General features: G+C 38.8%; 2 protein-coding genes across 5 annotated transcripts in view; one reads left to right on the top strand and one right to left on the bottom strand.

The window, feature by feature from the left end:
• Nucleotides 1–20,308, bottom strand: part of LOC110975243 (TNF receptor-associated factor 3-like) — a 223,376-nt gene that overhangs the window by 133,270 nt on the left and 69,798 nt on the right. The gene's annotated exons all lie outside the window — the stretch shown is intronic.
• Nucleotides 1–20,308, top strand: part of LOC110975242 (77 kDa echinoderm microtubule-associated protein-like) — a 51,790-nt gene that overhangs the window by 1,363 nt on the left and 30,119 nt on the right. For 2 of the 4 annotated variants that reach the window (XM_087141413.1, XM_087141402.1), the window contains exons 1-4: nt 8,200–8,386; nt 8,977–9,159; nt 12,906–12,944; nt 14,738–14,939. In XM_087141413.1, coding sequence (XP_086997539.1) covers nt 8,215–8,386; nt 8,977–9,159; nt 12,906–12,944; nt 14,738–14,939 — 596 coding nt within the window. In that variant the 5' untranslated portion in view covers nt 8,200–8,214. Of the gene's footprint in view, nt 1–8,199; nt 8,387–8,976; nt 9,160–12,905; nt 12,945–14,737; nt 14,940–20,308 lie in introns of those variants that run through there. The other 2 variants (XM_022227553.2, XM_087141408.1) reach the window with 2 other exon arrangements.

Here is a 20,308-nt window from a genome sequence, read left to right as displayed (position 1 = left end):
CAAACAATTTCAATATAGCACTCTGTGCGCAATAAATTGATATGCACTGAAAATGTGTTAACTTAAACTTCTTATACTTAGTAGTTCGTAGAGCATTTCTGTCTGAATAGATTGAATAAATTATGTAGTGGTACAGTGTTCCCAGTTACTGTTCTGCACCAGCTGCCTGTATTGTGTACGTACATGTGGTACAGGGATTAGAAATTTGCATACAGTGCTTTTGATGTGCTGCTAACGGCCACATCTTGAAAATGAGAATAAATTGATTACTTCAATTTATATGGTATGTATTGCTCCAACAGTGCTGCTAAATAATATTCACAGCCTTGACCACTTGGAGAATTATGGGTCATACTAGTTGCCATAGCAACAAAAATGGTGGCACTGCACCAAATTGTGAGAGGAGGTCAAATGCTGGTGGTGCCTCTCTATTTTTGTCTGGATCCATGTTTACAAGCTTGATTTCACAGAGTTATTTCTTGTTCAGTTAAGCCACTAACATGACTTAGGAGGACTTTTTCTCAATATTGGCTCATACATATACCAGTAGAACCTGACATTCTGCAGCTCAGTTAATGATGTATGCAGGCTCGTAGTGTCTGTTATTGTCTGAGTAGGAAACAGTTTTTAGAGTTTAATTGTGAGCAGATGATTTTGGATCAAAATATTTAAGACTTCATTGGGAAAACCAAATTGTTGATGCCTGCAAAAAGTAGAAAATGAACAAGAGATATAATATGCCATTTGCAAGAGTGTCCTCCAAGCGGACCAATGCTGAGAATCACACTTGAAACCTAAGCAACTGAGCCCTTTATGGTGCTTATTAATGCCATCTACTGAGGTGTGAACAAGATTATAGGCCATGCTCTCGCTCTGAAAAGAGTTGGTACAGTACAACAGGTACAGATTTAATGCTTGAGTGATGTTTAAATGGCTGAGGTTGTTCAATGCGCCACTTGCCTGTTTAGCTGTATAAACTGAGGATAACAATGGAATGAACTGGACAGGACAATTGGAAGGGTTGAATGGCCCAGCAGTACACCTGTACCACTGTTCACAGTTACAGCATCATTGGGTCTGGTATTGCCCCATTGTCCAAATATACAGTTTCATGCAGCTTTTGTTATACATGTAGGTTCATCAGAAAATGTGTGCAATTTACTGGGAAAAACTTCCTTTTTGGACCCAATTTTATCTTTTTTTTGTTTTTTATGGCAATCATGGGTTATGGGTGATGATGTACATGTATGGTACATGTATGTGCATGTAGGGGAGAATATTAAACTGGTCAACTTGTGTAGAATCCATGTTATGCATGTCGTTCATACTTGGCTTTTAAACGTTTCTATTCATATTTGGCTGTATTCTGTTGTAATTTTTCTTGCACTGATCTCAGTAATTTCCAGACTCCAAACGAGTGATCGATTTCATGAGTCCATTTTGTTACTTGAATATTGTATGTGCTTTCATGAATTTCAGGCGGGGTACTAGAATTGTATTGTTGTAATTGCACTTGCCCTGGCTCTGTTAGTCCTCTTGGATTTGAGTGTATTGTGGCAATTAAATTTTACAAAGTCTAGGCACCTTCTGTCTGGTCAAGGTAAAGGCATTTTTCACCCCCCCACTCCTGTATAGATAAAATAACCTGCTGGGAGTTTGGTAACTGCACTTCACGCTGTGAGCACATTGTGTAGGTGTATTGGTCCAGGTGTGTGCACAATCCAGGTACTTTTACATGGTACTGGGCCTACCTGTTGCATAGTGTATTGGAAATATTACAAATTCCTCAGTGTCTGGGTGTACAGCATACCAGCTGATTTGTTTTATTGTATCATGGTTGTGACTACAGTACTTGATTACTTGATTATGAATTGCCATTTTCTGCCAGAACACAGAAATTTCATAGTTTGGCAGAATATCTTGTGAATTAAACCCCCCCCCCAACTTTGTACATTCCATGGTTCATCTAGTGTGAACAAACATACACTTCGATGATGTACCTACCGGTATAGGGTTTAAGCAGACAGGAAGGAAACACCATGTACATGAACTATAAAAATTCTTGGAATACTGGAAGTGTACTCATATCAATATGGGGGTTCAGATTCATATACTGAATTTCCTCTGTGTAAAGGGAGATCCATAAATATTATCCGTGGGTTATTTACTTTGAATCACTTCAAAGAGAAATGATAACATCTCTTACAGACCTGTCCATTTTCATGGTGGTCGTAAGGAGATATTTGCAGACATGTACATGTATGTGTGTACAGGTACCAGTACATGTACATGTGTTCGACATGTAATGTTGAACAGCATTACATGCGCATTGCAACATCCTGACTAGTGTTTGGTATACCATGTACATGTATGTGTACCATATGTGTACCTGTACGTGTACTGACTACATTTACCGGTATATATTTTTCACAAGTGGTTACATGTATATGAGCTTTAAAAAAAATGTCAGCAGTGTTTGCTCATGTGCAGGACATATTTACAAACTGTTAAGAAAAACAAATTTATGCGTGTCTGTTGGTACTAGTACCATTTTCCTGCTGGGCAGTTCTGTCATGAGGTGGACATGCCCATCCTGGTATACTCACAGAATGAGGAACAGAACATACCGGACACGTAATAATTTTAGTCATTGGAAGGTGTGTAGTTACTGTCTGAATTTTTAATTTTTTTCTTGATGATTTAAATTCAGTTCAAAGTACACCTACATGCGTAGGTGCAGCTGTGTGCCAAGCATGATTTTTTTGGGGGGGGCAAGGAGTTGGAAGCAAGATGTCCAGAACTGCAGAAACGACCAGCAAATGAGTCTAAATTGCTTTCGTTAGATTTGTTACATGTGCATATTAGGATGTGGACGTAAAAAGACCCTCACACATTCAATAATTTGCACCACTGTGCCCTCCTTGGGCTTACTTTATGTTAATATTTATGTATTCGTCCTTGGATGTGCACTTGGGCAATACTTGTACCCCGAATGGTGTGTTTAAATGGAATCTATTTTCATTCTCTGCTGAGGTTCTACATTATTTTTGTGTCTTTATTCAATGTCTGCATTTCACATGTGCATTCACAGAATTTGCAGATTTTTCCAATTGAAGTTGTCTCTTAGTATTTAAGCTGTAGAATAACTGCCAGTTCTAAAAACTGCTAAATACAGAGATAATGGACTAAGTACAATATTATGCTTTTACTGTCTTCACCACCATATTTTCAATCGAGGAAATCATGACCATTCACTGATAGCAAATGAAATTTCGGACAGCTGCTGATCCATGTAATGTGTACAGAAGCAGCCCAACAGTACATGTACGGTAGATGGATCAATAGACAGATGTGACAAATGTCCATGTGTTGGACTTGTAGCCTTTGTTTAACGTTCCTAAGGACACAGCTAATGAACAGTGAATGTGGAAACACCCAAACCTTGCAAAGTGAGTCATTGAACAGCAGGTTGATAAATTTTGATGAAGCAAATATACATGTAAAGTAGACATGCACACACAGGACTGTGCATTGTGATTGAAACAAATGTAGAAAAAAAGCTTTGAAACTAGACACAGATTGTCTATCCATGGTTGCCAAGCAACTGAGATATCACTTTTAAACTTCTTTTAGGCCCTAACGTCTTTTGCAAATATCTTATAAATTATGTGACATACAGTAAGTATTGTAGCAAGAGAATGTTTGGAACTGTACATGTACGTGCCTGTAAAATTCTTGCTTGTGCCTATCAGATAATTAAGTCTGTAAAATTTAGCTTTTTTATATGGACTTAATGTTGAACATCACAATACACCGTATTCCCCTTGAGAGGGTACGTATCTGATTGTAAAATACCACAAAGTTCAGGTTACAGTATGCAAGTAATCCATCAAACCCAATCAGCCTGATTAAGTCCTTGTCAAATGCATGTCTGTCTCACAACCAGTCAAAAATAGTGTCAGTGCCAGCTAAAATTAATCCTAGTGTGAGTGCATGCATTAAAACATATGACCTCGGAGGCTGCAATGGTAAAATTGGTTGGATTCATGTACATGTAGTTAGATGCTGCATTAATCTAGCATAATTTACATCCATAATTTAGACTGATGCCCAAAGAACTATTGAACTTAGGAATGACTGTAGAAGAAACCAAAGTGATTGCTGACTAATTTGATGATTGTTTTTCACTTAGGGTCAAAATTTTGTTGGCAGTTGTGTGTTCATGCCAAGTGCCTTTGGAAAAGGACTGCATGGGTTAGATTGAACCCCCAGCCTCTTTTCGTGGGAGGGGTCATTGGGCTTGTGTGAATTGACAGGCTTTGGATTTGGATGTGGTATTTAGCCAGTGCATAATTCAGGCCTCTGAGGTAACACTGGTATTCCAGCATTCAGGAATGTGTGCACATCGAGAATGTGGGACTTACAGATTCATTTGTGATGCACCCTGTCTAAAAAATGTCTTGACAGTTAGCTGAAGGCAGGTTTTAATATTGTGTCCATATGCACACCTTTCCCTTGTCAAGGGAAGCTAAACTTTCCTCAGTCTGCTGAAGTCTGAGTCGTTAATCTGTTAATTTGGCCTTGCTGCTCCGCCATTTAAAGTAGTAGTGCCATCATGTGATCTGGGAAAGGCCTCATTTTCCTCACAGGAAAAGGGCTGCAATAAAAATTGATACATTTCAGCAAAGGCACTGGAAGCCAAGAAGGATGCATTTCTTTGATCTGATCTGCAAATGATTAAAAATTATTGGCAGTATTTACAGTCTTAAATCTTTAGGGTATACTGTAGACATATTGGGGATCTCAAGAGTGTGAAAAGCCAAAAGTTGAAAAAAAACAAACATAACCAAAAACTTTGTCATTTTGTGGTTGACCTCCTTAGAAGTATCTGCCAAGAAGCACATGATTGTGACAGAAATATCACATTTTTGGGTGCAAAAGACCTTACATAATTCTAAAATATCCCTGGATTTTGCCACGGCAACCAGACTGACGTCAAATGATATGAAAGATACGTGTAGAGTGTATGCACATGGATTTATGCATGGCTGTAGTAAGCAGGGGATTACTTGTTTGGATCCACAGTTTAACAGCCCACTCAAAACAAAAGTTAAAATGTTGAAAGAATTTCAGGGACGGGAAAGCACTAATTTCTACACGCACTGTCAATTTTATTTTTGATCTTGCAAATCTAATTCTTTAATTCTCACAAAATTTAATTATGCTTGTCTTGTTGAAATGAAATAGTCATTAGCATTAATTAGTCTTGTTGAAGAAGAGCTGCCGGTAGGCAGACTGTTCGTACATATGTATACTACTTTGCAAAAAAACAGGGTTCACCAATTGCATTCTTCAGACCATGGCTGCAATAAAGCTAATACATGTAGCACCTGCCAAATCGTTTGCACTAGTCCCGTTTCTAAGATATATTTGGGTACATACGTACATGTACTAGTATGTGTAACATTTGCTGTGATACTTGAAATTACTGATGCAGTGTCACACGTCATTGATTTGGCAACTGGTCGGGAGATAATCAACAACGCAGTTGTTTGAACTATGAGCTCTTGATGAATTGATCAGTCATCAGTGTCGTGTACATGTAATGTACATATCCCATGTATACATACGTGTACATGTATGCCTGAACTTCACTGTACTCGAGAAAGTACTTTCCAGGACTAGTACATGTACATAATAATGTGTTGGGAAAGTGATTTCATGTACTGGTATACATGTAGTATAGTCAATGTACATGTATGTACCGGTAGCTGTGTAAAGTACATCCTCTGTGCATTGTAAATGTACATGTACATGTACTGTATTTTTCTTGCTGTATGATGCACATGCTAATATTGTGTATCAATAATTATCATACAATAATGTGTAACTTTGCATTCAGCTATAGTATTGGTCAGTGTGGTAGACCTGCATGCACTGTACTTTGAGGTACAGTGTATCTTTATTGTGTTGGGATTCACATTACATCCCTGCTTGGTTTATTGGAGTCCCGAATATTTGAAATCTCCCAGATAGTCTTGAACTTAACTTGCCCACAAGCTCTGACCCATATTTGGAAGACTCCGACACCAAACATAAATCCCTCTGGGATTTCTTGGCTTCACAATCGCATCGGTGATGTCTCAATAATTGGCTCTTCCTCGGAGAGGCATATGTCACAGTCACAGGCTAAAGATGACTGACCTTAGGAGCTCACCCATATCATTTGGTTCCTCTAGTACTGGTACATACAGATGGTGACAGGACACTGTTGAGGATGCTGATGTGTATGGCACGTAAAAGGTAGATTTTAAACCCAAGATTTCCCTCACAACCACCAAGCACACCTTTAACATTTTGATAAATGTGGTGTGCCTATGCTTACGCTGAACATGTGAAAAGCTTCAGCTTCAGAGCTTACCGGAATAGCCTAGGGACTGATGCATTGAACTGAGGTGTTCAGATTGCAGGAGTGATGAATAAAACATTCATTCTTTGACTTCTAAATTCTTAGCTTGGCCTTCCTGAGTCAGAGAAACTCCCCTTGGCCAGTGTAAAGCCTTCTTGAATCTGCCCCCTTTCAGGTACCATACCCTAGATGTTGTCAGAGTTCAGACATTGATCTCTTACACATGCAAAAATAACCCGTCCTGTTACCGGTATGTCCATTTTATGATTGTGTTGATGAATTGAATAGGGAAACAGTGAAGCTGTGGTACATGTAAATGCCAAAAACAACTTGGCATGCTCTATAAAGGGACTCTGCAACTTTTGCATTGCAAAACAGTTCTAAATGTACATGTACATGTATAATGTACATGTACTTATGGTCTTTTGTACATGCAGTTGTAGTTATGCTGTATGTTATTAATATTAATACTATTCAGTGTTTCTGGTAATAAACCAAGGATTCCTCAAAGTAAAGAAAGCTATGGAGAGGAGACAGTAGAGGTGGAAGGAAACCCCAGAAAAATATTCTGGTTAACTCACGGAATCAGTTAGCTACATGTAGGACTGAAAACCCAATTCACATGTGGACTAAACAGGAATCGAACCCTGGCGCAGAGGTAAAAAGGTGAGGACAGAAACGCTATGCCAACCTGACTCCCCAATGTGTGGTATATTGGATATACATGTACATGTAGATTTCTTGCAAAAGTTGTAGATTTTGCTTATTTTATAAATTTGGGGTCGTGACGTGTGACATTTTTCTGTTCCTGTTACATCTAGCTAAGCATCATTGAAATGGACTCAACAAAAGTGACGGAATAGTTTTAAAAGTGGGAGGAGGGGCAAGACCTGGCCATTAGACTGAAAAGAATACAATATAATGAAATTGCAATGTACACTGTACCTCTAAGGGCTGGTAGGCCTATAAAGTGGGGGAGGGCAAAATAACTACATGTACCTTTTCAAAGGGGGGTACAACAGCCCCCTCGTTCCGCCACCCAGTGACTCCAGCTATTTTTTGTTTGTTGGGTAGGTAATGTGCAAATCACTTTTGGAAATTGAAGAATTTGTTCTAAAATTACCCTACATGTATAAGCCCGGCAAAGATCATACATGTATGAGTACATATATACCAGATGTAATAGGGACATGATAAAATTGGACCCCAAGTTTATAAAATGACCCATTTGTAAGTAAGTATTGTAGTGACAAACTACTTTTACCGCTAAGCCTGATTCATTAGTGTTATGGGAATCTTATCTGGAAAATGCCCAGATTATTAAGGTTGTTCTTGTTGGAAGTTTATCACTTTCTCAGTGTTAACTACTAGTACCGGTACATTGTGCATGTACATGTGTGTACATGTACATGTATGAGCGAATGTACATGTAAACCATAAATATGGACTTGTGTGTTTATACCATGTTACATTCTTTCATTTCATTTTAATTATGGGAACATCAAATATTTCAGTTTCATTTTTTGGATGGCATGTCTGGCAGTCATTCAGTATCTGAATCCAGGAAATTAGGGAAGGAAATCCTGTCACAGCCCCGAAAGAGGTCCCCACGAGCTCGAGTCTCTGCTCTGAAGTTCTGCCCCAAGTACGGCGGAATATGTTAATGAATTCTTTCCTGCTTTGTGAATGTAAACACGCGCTTGTGAAAAAAAAAAATATGCTGGTACAGTGTGACTTGCACCTTGACAGCCAAGTGCATGCGTTCTAGTGGTGTGTTTCATCTGATGAATTGTCAATAAGCCAAAATGGCGGATGACCTTTGGGACTTTGGTAGTGGCAGGGACTTGTGGGATACATCCGAGTTGTATGAGGTTGATTCCATTGAGGACGAGGTGGGTGTCATCAGGGGAAACAGGCAGACACAACCGTTGATCAAGTTGGCGCACAAGGGAAGAGCAAAAAGACCAAAGCCTTTTGGTAAATTATCCATAGTGTGCATGCAAACCATTGCATGTTCTAATATCCAGCTAATATTTTATGAGAACCAAGGTTTTTGATATATTTTCTGGCTGCAGGTCATATTATGTTGTAATCTTATTTGCGTTTGTCTCCCGGATTCCTTAAAAAAAGTTTAAAAATTCAACTACAGTGATGGTAGATGTTAAGGTACATGTACTAACTAATACATGTACTGGTTCATAGTCATTGTACACAGCACTGGTCAGTCAGTGACAGCACTGAACAATTCAGTGTCTGTTCAGTTTTTGACCGACTGACTGACCAACAAACCAACTTCCTGACCAACTGACAGACCGATTGACTTTCAGTCCTCCCTCTGGTAGACTTTGGACTTGGGCTTGTTGCTAGCATCATGTGCTGTCTTTTGCTGTAAATTAATATGAGCCTTTCAAGTCATTGCCTCAATAACAACTGACAGTCCAAAGTCCCAAATTCAGTAAGTCGAAGATGTGGACTCAGAGCCACATAAACTTTGCCTTTTTCACAAAATGATGCCATATGCACAACAACCTTGAAATTTAAAGTTCATCTTGACGTTCATTTCACAGAAGAGTTTCTGTACCCGACAAACCCTGATGTACCCGACTATGGCTTTGATCTGTATGAGCGTGTTGCCAAGCTGGAGGGACAGGTTAAAGACCAAGAAGATGAGATAACGTGTCTCAAAGCAGCTCTGGCTGATGTAGTAAGAAGATTAGCAACATTAGAGTCTTGTAAAAATTCACAGCGAGGTGAGTACTGTACCGGTACATGCATTGATTGTGTCTGGGCAATGTGATAAGTCTGCTGCCTCAGCACAGGTGCATTATGTGGCATGTCTGGGGGCTCATTCAATTTTCCAGATTTCACAGAGCATTGATTGGGATATAGAAATGACTTGAGTCGAGTGGGACTGCGCATGGGGAAAATTGCCAGCAGTATTTCTCAGGGGGATTTTACAAATGACACTCGATACTTTGATGTACATTTAACAGCACTCATTAACGTGTGAAGCTGTTAGCGTCATTTAGAATTAGATGACGGAGAGGAAGATTAAAGTCGAGTGAAGGTGCTTAAGGATCAGTGCAGTGAATTTTTCTAAGTATCACTTTTTGTGCATGTTTAAACTCTTCTTCAGTGTACGAAACATTTGAAATTTGTTTGGAGTTGAGTGAACTGTAAAGTGCACTTTTTAAACATTCAAAATTGACCAAGCAAATGAGGGTGCAGTACCACTACCCAAATAATGGAAATGCTCAGTTGCAAAAACCCAAATTTCTTGACAATTACCATGGTTACAATCAAGTATGGAAAAAGGCCAAAAAGGATCGAGGACATGTACCTCAGTTACATTGTAAAATGTCTTTTTGCTTTCTTGACAGTCATGTAGGTGTTGTTGAAAGCTGTAGGGTACACGTACAATGTACATTAACTACATGTATGAACAGAGTATTACAGTATTGTCAAGTACCACATGTAGTGCTGGTCATTTATCACAATACAGTACATTTTACATTATGTCTCGCTTTTGCTGCTGGTAAGATACATGTACATAGACTCTCATTGATTTTGCTGTCGTCCAGAGTGTTTGGTTGTTTAATTGGTACATTCATCGGAGGATTTTCAGTTTTGTCAAACAGTTGCCTGCTCCATAAAAATTTCAGCCTACCATACATGTACATCTTGAATCTATCTTTTTGGTTGGCTTGATAGTATTCTTCTCATTGTCTGGCTGAACTAAGTCAGTGTGCACTTTCTTTTCCCACGTTTTGTTTCGTGCACAGCAGTGCTTGCTCATCTCTTTTCAAGTAATATTTTTTTCATTTCTCCGAAATTTGGAGATTTTTTTTGGGGGGGGAGGTGATTTGTCTGACAAGTTACTGCATGAAGTGGTTTGATGCATGTACATGTATTTTGAAATATGGTGCCTTGTGTGGTGTCTATGTGTTTGTACTTCCCCAACCATTCCATTTTATATTAAAAAAAGTCATTTGCTTATGTGCACTTGTGCAGGTACATGTGCATATAACTAGTGATGCATGATTAGAAAAATGAATTCATGAAAATGACGCATTCATTTTAAATGTTTCATTTTAAACCTGGCAGTGACGTTCTGGAAATGTTAATAAATGCCGGCTGAAATTGACAATTAACTCATTGACTGGCCTGGTTGAACATTTGTCTGGGCACCATTCTTGCCAACAGCTCATGCATATTTCCCATCATGTGTGGCATGGAGCCGGAACATCTGCTGCAAAAGACAATAGCCTGTCAGAATTCATTATCATAGAACCCTGTGACTGAGGCGTCATAGTCTTTTGTCCTGTACTAGACCTGTGCTGCATGTATTGTTGGCCTCACACTAATAAAAACTTACACAATTTTTATTGTTAGTTGTACATGTACGATATAATGGTAATAAGTATTCTGTAAGTGGAATTTTCAAGTATGGAACGTTTGGAAGTCTACTAGAATTAAAAATGCTCACTAACATTTGAAAAGCCAAGCTAATTTTAGTACACAGGCACATTTTTAGATATTTGTAATTATGCATACTGTACCTTAGTGCAGTAGTAAGTTTTCAAAGTATGTCAGCATTGTTTAAAATATATAAATACCGGTGATAAATAAAATTGATGGTACATACATGTACATGTACACCACTGTAAAGGGCTGAAATCTAAAGAAGAATGATCATCCACCAAGCTCAGTCGATCGGTTTATTTTCTGTATACTTATATTCTTGATGGAATGTTTTTTCCTGCACTTCTCGCTGCCTGGTTCCAAACCTGCTGAAAAATGCACCATCCATTCCATTTCAATGAATGTCCAGGGACTTGCACATTTTGCATGTACTTTGTTGTCAAATATTAACTGAGTCAGCATGAATTTTCCATATTTTGTGTTATTGATTTTTTGAGGGAACAAATTGGTTTCTGTCAGATGAATCTACGGTATGTGCATGTAATTTGAAATGTTTGTGAGAATTTGAAATTTTCCCATAATCTTACAGGCGCCGGTACATGTAACTGCTTTATATTTAAAACAGATTATTTGGTACATTTACAGCTGTTTGCATTTGTGGTTAAATTCTCTTATCCATTAATTTGCAAAGCAAAATATGAATGTTAAACTTTGAATAAAACGCATATTGCTGGAACCTAGTGCTAGTATTGAAATACATGTACGTACCTTCAAATACTTGTAGTTGCCAGACTTTCTAAACTTTCTGCATATTATGACAGCAAATGAATGGGAGGTTGAGGTACATGTACATGTATGCATCTACATGTATGTACATGTTTTAGTTTTGGTTCAACATACATTGTATGTTGACTTGGCAAAGTATTGTTTGCACCATTGGCTGTGCAAATTAATTCTGGCAACTGAGTTGACATTTGTGCGAAGGCCTGTAACATTGTACATGTACATTTAGTTTGGAGATATGTACCTGGTATGTGAACTGGATTTTTTAAAAAGTGCCTCTTGGATGAAGTTAATTTTGTAAGTGTTAAAATATTTTGGCTCCTTTTAAAAAAGTGATGCATACTGTACATGTGTGATAGACCTGTACATGTATGTTGTATATGTACCTCAAAAAGTATACGGTACATGTACGTGTACTCCTTTATGTACCGGTACACTGTGATTGGACTTTGTAAAATAAAAAAATAAATTGCATGAACATACTGGTACAAATGTGGGTTGCATACATACTGTAGATATTCATGTTTTTGTACCAGGTACATGTACCTTGTTGGGGCTTTTGTTTCTTTGCTTATCATGTTAAAAGTACATGTACATTACCTACTAGTATTTATTTTGGTAGCTTATGTGCATGCTTACTAACACAGACAATGCACAGTCATCTTGCCATTTTGCATTGCTGCCCAAAGATTGAATTTCCAATCACAGTCGTTAAAGTACATCTGAGTTTTTTGTGTTGCTTTCAGATTGGTCCACTTTAATGTTTTTGTGATTGGATGAAATAATGGAGTTGCCAAAAAGCTGTGCACATGTACATGTAGCTTCCATTGCACTTCAAAAGTTTGTGTGCAAAGAAGTCTACACGCCATGGAATACATCTCTTCTACATGTATGCCATTAAACTCCGTGATTGCAGGAGATCAGGGAATAACTGACTAAAAGGCAAGAAGACAGTGTTTTGTGAAAAACTTGATTTATACTTTTGTCTATCATTGCATGCAAATTAATTTGTCATGTGCTGCATGGTACATGTTGGTATTCAGCTGAGACTCACGCTCTGCAAACCTGCATTCCCCCCTGCCCTAGGCTGCCAAACAATACCCCCATTGCATGATCTAAAAAAAAAAAACCAAGCAAGCAACCAGCCAAGCGGCCATCCCCTCGCCCAACTCATGTTTGGAGCATGCCACTGCTAGGTGCATAGAACGTTTGTATCTCCTCTTCATCGGGAATGCTGGTTCATTGGTTTGTGAAGCCTAACACCCTCTGCACTATGGATGTCACCTTACAGGGGTACCGCAAGGACCTTTCAAAATCAAAGATTTGACAGGTAAGCCCTTGTACTAATAGCGCACACACTCTGTGCATCACTGTTAACTCTTGCACTAACTGTATGCCGTCTCCTGAAGCACCGCTGCATTACCTGTAGGTAGATTCAGTGTCTCTAACTGAACTTTTGGATTTTGCAGTGAAGGAGTAAAGTTGGCAAAGGTTAGATGCAGATCACAAGAAGTATTTGAAATTATTTACTTCTACTTTGAAGATTTTCTTCTTTTTTTCCCTTGAATATCTATTGGATCACTTTGCATTAGTGTTGTGGTTCAGTCACTGTTTACTCCGGTGAAGGGATGTTTGTTGTTTCATCCATCAGTGCAAAGTAAATACATGTAAGGTACATCTGACAGTCCTACGTGTACAGTAACTGTGTATTGTTTACTGTAAAATTGACAAATGGAAAGAGCCCCCAATGTACATATAGGGCTGAATAGCTCAGTTGGTAGAGCACTGGTATGGTATTCTGGGGGTCGCTGGTCCAAATCCCACTTCAGTCAATTTCTTTGTTCATAATAGTATTAGGGAAAAAAAACATGTTTGAGAAGCAGTCACAAGGTTTTCCTAAGATCTGGATGCAGTACCATGATGTTTTCCATCCCCGTTTTGCATGACATTTGACTTGTACTTTTAATTTGCCATTTTGGTAAAAAATCCTGACTCGTCTATAGGCCTAAGGTACATGTATGACAGGTGCTTATGGCACTGGCCAACTGATATCAGCAACTTTTTTTCTCCCATGCGTTTTGGTTGACTGTTTGGCAATATAGAGGGGGCTATATAATTTCTCCTACAAAGTGTGTCTGCCGCAAGGAGATGAACAACAAGGTCATCATACATGTACACTTGTCACACGTTCAGTTGAGCCATATGGCACCGAGCCCAGAGTGTTTTATGAAATATGGATGCACATTTGAGCATATACTTCGCTGAACAGAGTTTTTGATGTACTTGTAGAGTTTTGTTGTGTTCAACTGTGGTTTATGAGTTTAGAAATACATACATTGTATTATTTGACCTCAAGAACATTGTTTTTCCACTTTTTAAAATCATATTTTGGTTTAATTTTTAGTTATATTTTATTGTTCAGAAAAAATGAGAAATCAGTAATTTGCTGCATTCCGCAGTTGCCAAGAAGTTTAATAAATCCCAGAAGTGGAAGTATAGATTTTGATTTATCCCAATAATACACTCTGTTTTGATTTTGGATAAGAGCAGTCCATTTCCAAGTGATTCTTTGTCACTTCATCAGTAGTGTGGATTGTCATGTACATGGACTAGTATGCTGTACATGTTCATTTATGTTAATGACAGCTCACATACCGATTCCAGTACATTTCCCTCTCTTTTTAAGATGGTTGCTTCAGTCTGTAATTAAGCTGCAGTTTTAACCAGGCAAATAACTTATATTGCCGAGTAGTATCAAAGATATTCTTCAGGAGGTTGGATGGCACATTGTTTGTATTGTAATTCACTCTGGAGTTGAGAAAGTGCAGTTACGGAGGATATATCTTTACCCGAATTTATGATCTTCGTCAATAGACAATAGATCATTGCACAATTTTGTGACAGATGCAAAATTATTTTTATTTTACTGAAAAAGGTTCATGGACCTGCTCCCCCAAGGATTTCTTTTGTAATGCCAGTTCCCATTTTTTAGCGGTTTGATTGGAAAATGATCCTCAAACGTTTAAAATGTTTGCTCCTTTGCATTCATCAAACATAAAAAGAACAAGGAATTTGTTTTGTTTGAGTTCCCTTGTAATCTTTTCCCTTCATGTTTTGTTGCAGGGTTTCTAAGCCACTCTCCCTTGCCATCCAGACCTCCCATGTACAATGATGTCACCAAGTCCAAAACCAAAATCTTACTCTCACCGGCCACGCCGGAGTCACAGAGACGGGGCAGAACAGGGTCATTTGGCAGCAGCTCCTCAGGTAGTGACGGAAGACTCAGAAAATGGGGCTCCCATGATAGTTATAGCTTCCCGTCTGAGTAAGTGGAAAGTTTTTTCCAGAAAAGAATTCTCTCTTGCTTGAAAGTGAATCCTTACTTCATGGGTTTTGTTTTATTTGTGTGGCCTACCAGTATTTTAGAAATTTTAGAGTGGGTTAAAAACCCCTCTCCCTAGAGCCCCTCATCAAGTGAATATAGTCCGTTCAGATTTTGTCCATCGTTTTCACTGTGTTTTGGGACCATCATTACTCTTTGTATCCATTTATTATTTGGATCTATTTTGCTGTGGGAAATTCTCATTCATTTTAGGAGTGAGAATGAAATGGAATAGTTTTGAAAGTAGTCATGCAAGAAATCAATGACAATAGACTCTTTGGCTATCTTAGTAATCAGTTGTAATTTCAGAGCTCATCCTTGGTTCAGTGCCAGAAAAGAAATATCAAATACTGACAACCTGCAAAAATTTGAAGGACGAATCACTTTCTTGCAGGTTATTAACAACTAATGATGCTTTATGGCATGTTTCATGGAGGGTGTGGTTGATAACCTCATTGATATTCATCGACAATGGCCTTCACCACAAGGGCTGTACTTTAACAAAATTCCCGACATTAATATTCATGACTTGTATGTATCATTTGTGAATTATGCATTTGGAATGTCAACACGCAGGTTGTTTTGAAATCCACTCGACTATTAATTTGTTGTATGCCATGTAATATTGAATCTTTCTCAGTGCACATTTGTCTTGACTTGAATACTTCACTACTTTTGGTTCGGATTGTGGGACAGTATGGTTGAATGGACCATCGGGGAAGTTTTGAAAAAGACGTTTCAACGATTTGTTTGATATAGGCAGCTTTTGTAACTTAACATTGTCTCTTACAGAATTTGCATTCTCAACTCGCAGGTCCCAGAAACTGTTTGGGAATCTCTCTGTTCAGCAGCCAGTAATAGTGTGTACGGTGGACCTTACCATTGTAGTGGAGGGGTAATAAGGGTATAGGGTTGGGTCATTGCATGCTTGGTTTGGGATTCCTCTTCCCTCGTCTGTCATCAGGTATTTGACAAACCTATCTTTATGAAATGTTTCATTGAACCATACTGTGTTCCCAGTTCCATCATGTTTGCACATATCAGTAGTGTATGCATGTGCCTGCCATAATGTGCGCTAATCATGTTTAAACATTTTGGCAAGTGAAAAGTTGCATCCCAAAAGCAAGCTAATATGAAATGAAAGTGATCAGCATTTGGTCTAATGCACTGTTACTATTTAATTTTTCTTTTTTTTGGATTTTGTTAAAAAGAAAATGCAGTAAGATTTAATCATTGTAATTACAATGCGTATTATCTCCCATTTTCATTTGGAAGAAAAGTCTCTTTTACACGTAGATTTCATATTTTGTCAGTAGTGTTACCATAGGCCTACTTTTGAATGTGTTAACAGCAGAATCAAGTTGTAAATATTTATAACACAAAGTTTCAGTTAGGATGTGTACATGTACATGTACTTTTGGAATTTTCAAGTACCCAGTATATTGTACATTTGTATGTCTGTACAGTGTACATATACACACAAATAATGCCTAGATCTTTATGTACATGTATTTGTGTGTGTCTATAACATTCGTGTAAGTTCATAAAATTCACTTCTCATGTATTCTTTGGTCTATAATGTTACAGTCTACAACTTAGTGATATCATCAGAGCCTTTAGAGGTGTGAAATCAGTTTTCTACAGGTCAAAAAACCTCCTGAAATAGAGTCCTGAATTTGTTGAAATTTGATGGGTACTTTTTGAAATTTTCAAACTGTTCCCTACTTGCTATTTGTTGTCTCACTGGCGAGCACTAAAGGTAAAACAGAGACCCACCATGCATACATGTGACATACGTGTACATGTAACCACCTAAAGTACATGTACCTGCTTGCTTTGTACTTGTACACATGTAATGTATGAACATGTGATGAAAGAAAGGGGGGAAAGGTTGTATTTCTCCAATTTAACCGTAAAAAAATTACTCGTTGAATTCCTAAATTTTTGGAAATTTATCCAAATTATTCTCTAAGCTTCCAAAGCTTTCCTGAAGAATACTAACATTTCCTGAATATTGAGAATTTTGGGGAGAGGTAGAAATACTGTATGTGGTGCACAGTAACTTACACGGACATGTGCACTTTACTGTGCTTTGTTATCGCATGTACTGGTATCCCGCATCCTGGTAAGTTGAGTCAACTATTGAAAGAGGGCCTCACCCCAAAAAACCTGGTCCCTGTCCCGGTAAAACCTGCATTGTAATTGTAACATGCCACAGGATTATCCAACAGACCTTGAACATCTGTATTTGTAATCATTCTATTTTTATCATCTTACCTTTGCATTCATTGTGTGCTGTGAGTTTTATACATGAAGTTAGATGCTATCAGCCTCTGCAGTGGCTTGGTTTTCCCGCCAATTCAGATTTGGGTCAGTTAAAGGAACAGTATGGCACCTTGACCAAGGCGGCTACTGCTTTGGGAGCAAAAGTAAACTCTGCCGGAGGCTTCTAACAGATTGTGTAGGATTGGGGATGGTGGAGCCTATTGTACTCTTGCTTCATCTATTCATGGGGCTTTATGCCACATTGCAAAGTTGGGGAAAGTGTTACTCGTTCACTTAGTTTCTTCTTTATTTGTGGAGGGTTTTGGAATATTCAGAAAGGTTCCAAATAAGAATGCCCGTCCACAGGTAGGGTTAAACAAAAAAGTAAACAAGCAAAAGAGGTTTATCATATACATGTGCTGGTACATCCACTCCCGCACCGTAGTTGTGGGGACATATACTCGACATTTCACCTGTTTTGTGGGGACCGAAAACATTGTGGGGACACACAGATGTCCCCACAAATGGTTCAAATTTCCCTAACGAAAGAACTTGTCCCCTTAACGCGGTGAATGCCTCCCCATAATGATAATTACTGGTACATGTACAAGTTAGCATTATACATACAGTGAAAGCAAAGCACCTGACAGATATTTAGATACATGGGACATTTACTTCGACAATTTTTTTTATGGCATTTCAGATTTTGAAAGACTCATCTGTCCCTGGTGACACTTTCAACATTTATCACATTTTCTGAAAGTCCACTGACTCTCAGGTAATCTGCTGGCACACACACTACACACACACACAAGTGTGTAAATGCCTTCAGTCGTGGACTCCCTACTGTTCCTCTTTTGTTCATACTCTGACTTTTTCGGAACTTTTGTACACGTTTTCCAACCGTGGACTCTTCGGCAACCGTGGACCCTATTGTCCCCTATTGTTATAGGTCCACGATTGAAGGTGTTTACACACTCACACAGACCCTTACATATGTATTCTTGTGGGGTATTTCCTTTGTGTACAAAACTCCCACACAACACGGAAAAAATTTCAAATCACTGCCATTGCAACCAAATTCAGTTTCCTGGGTTGAAATTTCGACCGTATGTCCCTTATATAAAACACTTCAATTTGCGACAGATGAGTGACACTTGAAAATCCTACTTTTTGAGTAAATTTGAAATATCTATTTCTTGAAATTCTTGTGGGGTACCACTTTAGTACCTCACAAGGATTGTTCTGGTACTCCACAAGGCACCATGTACAAGCGCACCCCCACACACATTCAGCATTGAACTCTTTCACATTGTGTGGAAAACTCTTTTTTCCTAACCCTTGAGGGTTCCACTTTCAGTGCTTACAGTGTAGGTAATACAGCAGGTTTGACATCACATACAAACAAAAACATTCAGTCTATTGATGTGTTGTTTCTGACGAAAAAAAAATCTGAAGAATAGAAAATTAATTCAATAAAAATATTTACAGAAATGAAATGAAAACTTCTGTCAGGGCAAGCTGCATGTTTTTCAGTAAAGTAGAACCTAAACAGGAGAATTTGAGAAAACTTACCCCCCCAAATGAACTTTTACTAAATTACTGGCACCGGTAGATAAGATGCTCTGATTAAGATTTGCAATTTTTTTTAGTTGTGTAACTCATACATTGAAATGTGCATGCCTTTTTCTATTTTGCTACCAACACAGAGTGCTCCTTTAAGTGTAGTCTGCTGGGTCACATGCACAATAGAGCCAGTCAAGGCAAGCCTAGCCTCACTACACTTCACTGGCTCAATGAGGGTGTGGACTGGCTGCTATACCAGTGAATGGCATGCACATGTACAATACGTGTACTGGTACACACATTGCACTTGTTCAGCTACACACATTGGCTGTTGGTTGTAGTGTTCACTGAGTGGGACTTTGGTCGTGTGTGGTACGGGATTTCCATTGTTGAGTCCACTTGCTACCGTGATCTGTGCTGGGAGTGTGGTCTGTGCAGTTAATGGTCGGCAGCCATTAGCTCTGGTGGTGTGGACTTGTGGAACGGAGTCCTGAAGGGTGTGAGGGGGCCTGAACAAGTGGATTTTAGTACTCCTTGGACTCTTGGAGTGTTTGAGTTGGATCTGGTTGGTTTCTTGTCATTTTTTTGAGGGTATCATGAGTGGAAGACCCAGCAGCGCCAGACCTGGTGTCAAAGCCTCTCCCCGAGGCTCGACACCGCGGCCTGGGTCCGCAGCCAGTGGGCGTCCCCACACCCCTGGAAGGCCCCGCTCCAGTCCTGGGAAAAAGTAAGTTCTGTTTCTCCCCCTTTTTTTGGGAGGGGGACACCATTTCTTATTCTTTGCACTTAAATTTTCTTTGTGATAATCATCAATGGACGTAGTGAAGTCTCTGAAACATGTAAAATATACGTGTAAATCATCCATTGATTTACGGCAGATTCAGCTCATCAGCTGTGGAAACTGGACTGGAAGTACGGCTTTAAAAAAAATACTATCGGTGGTACGGCTAGTTTTTCACTGGACACATGCGGGTGTTCGGCATGTTCGGTGATAAATTTTAAATTGAATGTAAGGGTTGTAAAAGTCCCACCCAACAGGTGCACTTTGTAATGCACTATCCTACATGTATGTGTCATGCTGAACATATAGGAAGGAAATACCCTTTACTCAGTAGTTGCTACATGTACAGGTAGCAGTGTACACTGCAGCCTAAGACTAGCTGTTGTAACATTTTGCTTGTGATGTGCTGTAGCTTATCAGGTTTACTGTCCAACCAAGTCTTGCAACGTTTGGTTAGATTGAAATTAACATTCAACACCAATATAACGATTGTTTTCATTTCTGAATTGCAGACAGTATTGTCTGCTTTAATTAGCTTTGCAGCAATGTGGATGCTGTAGACTTGTCTGAGTCGGCAAGTTAATCATTCAACTGTTGTAACGGTATATTTACTTTGTGTACAAAACACATATCACCTTAATAGGTACGTGTATGTGTGGATTTAAAGTGCCAAGCCATCATTGTAGTGTTCGACCTTCGT

This window comes from Acanthaster planci, linkage group LG01 (assembly GCF_054643075.1).
Source record: "Acanthaster planci isolate LZ-2023a linkage group LG01, COTS_SCS, whole genome shotgun sequence".
In the NCBI taxonomy this organism is placed as follows: Eukaryota; Metazoa; Echinodermata; class Asteroidea; order Valvatida; family Acanthasteridae; genus Acanthaster; species Acanthaster planci.
Note: the sequence above shows the minus strand (reverse complement) of the source record. Positions and strands in the feature narration are given on the sequence as shown.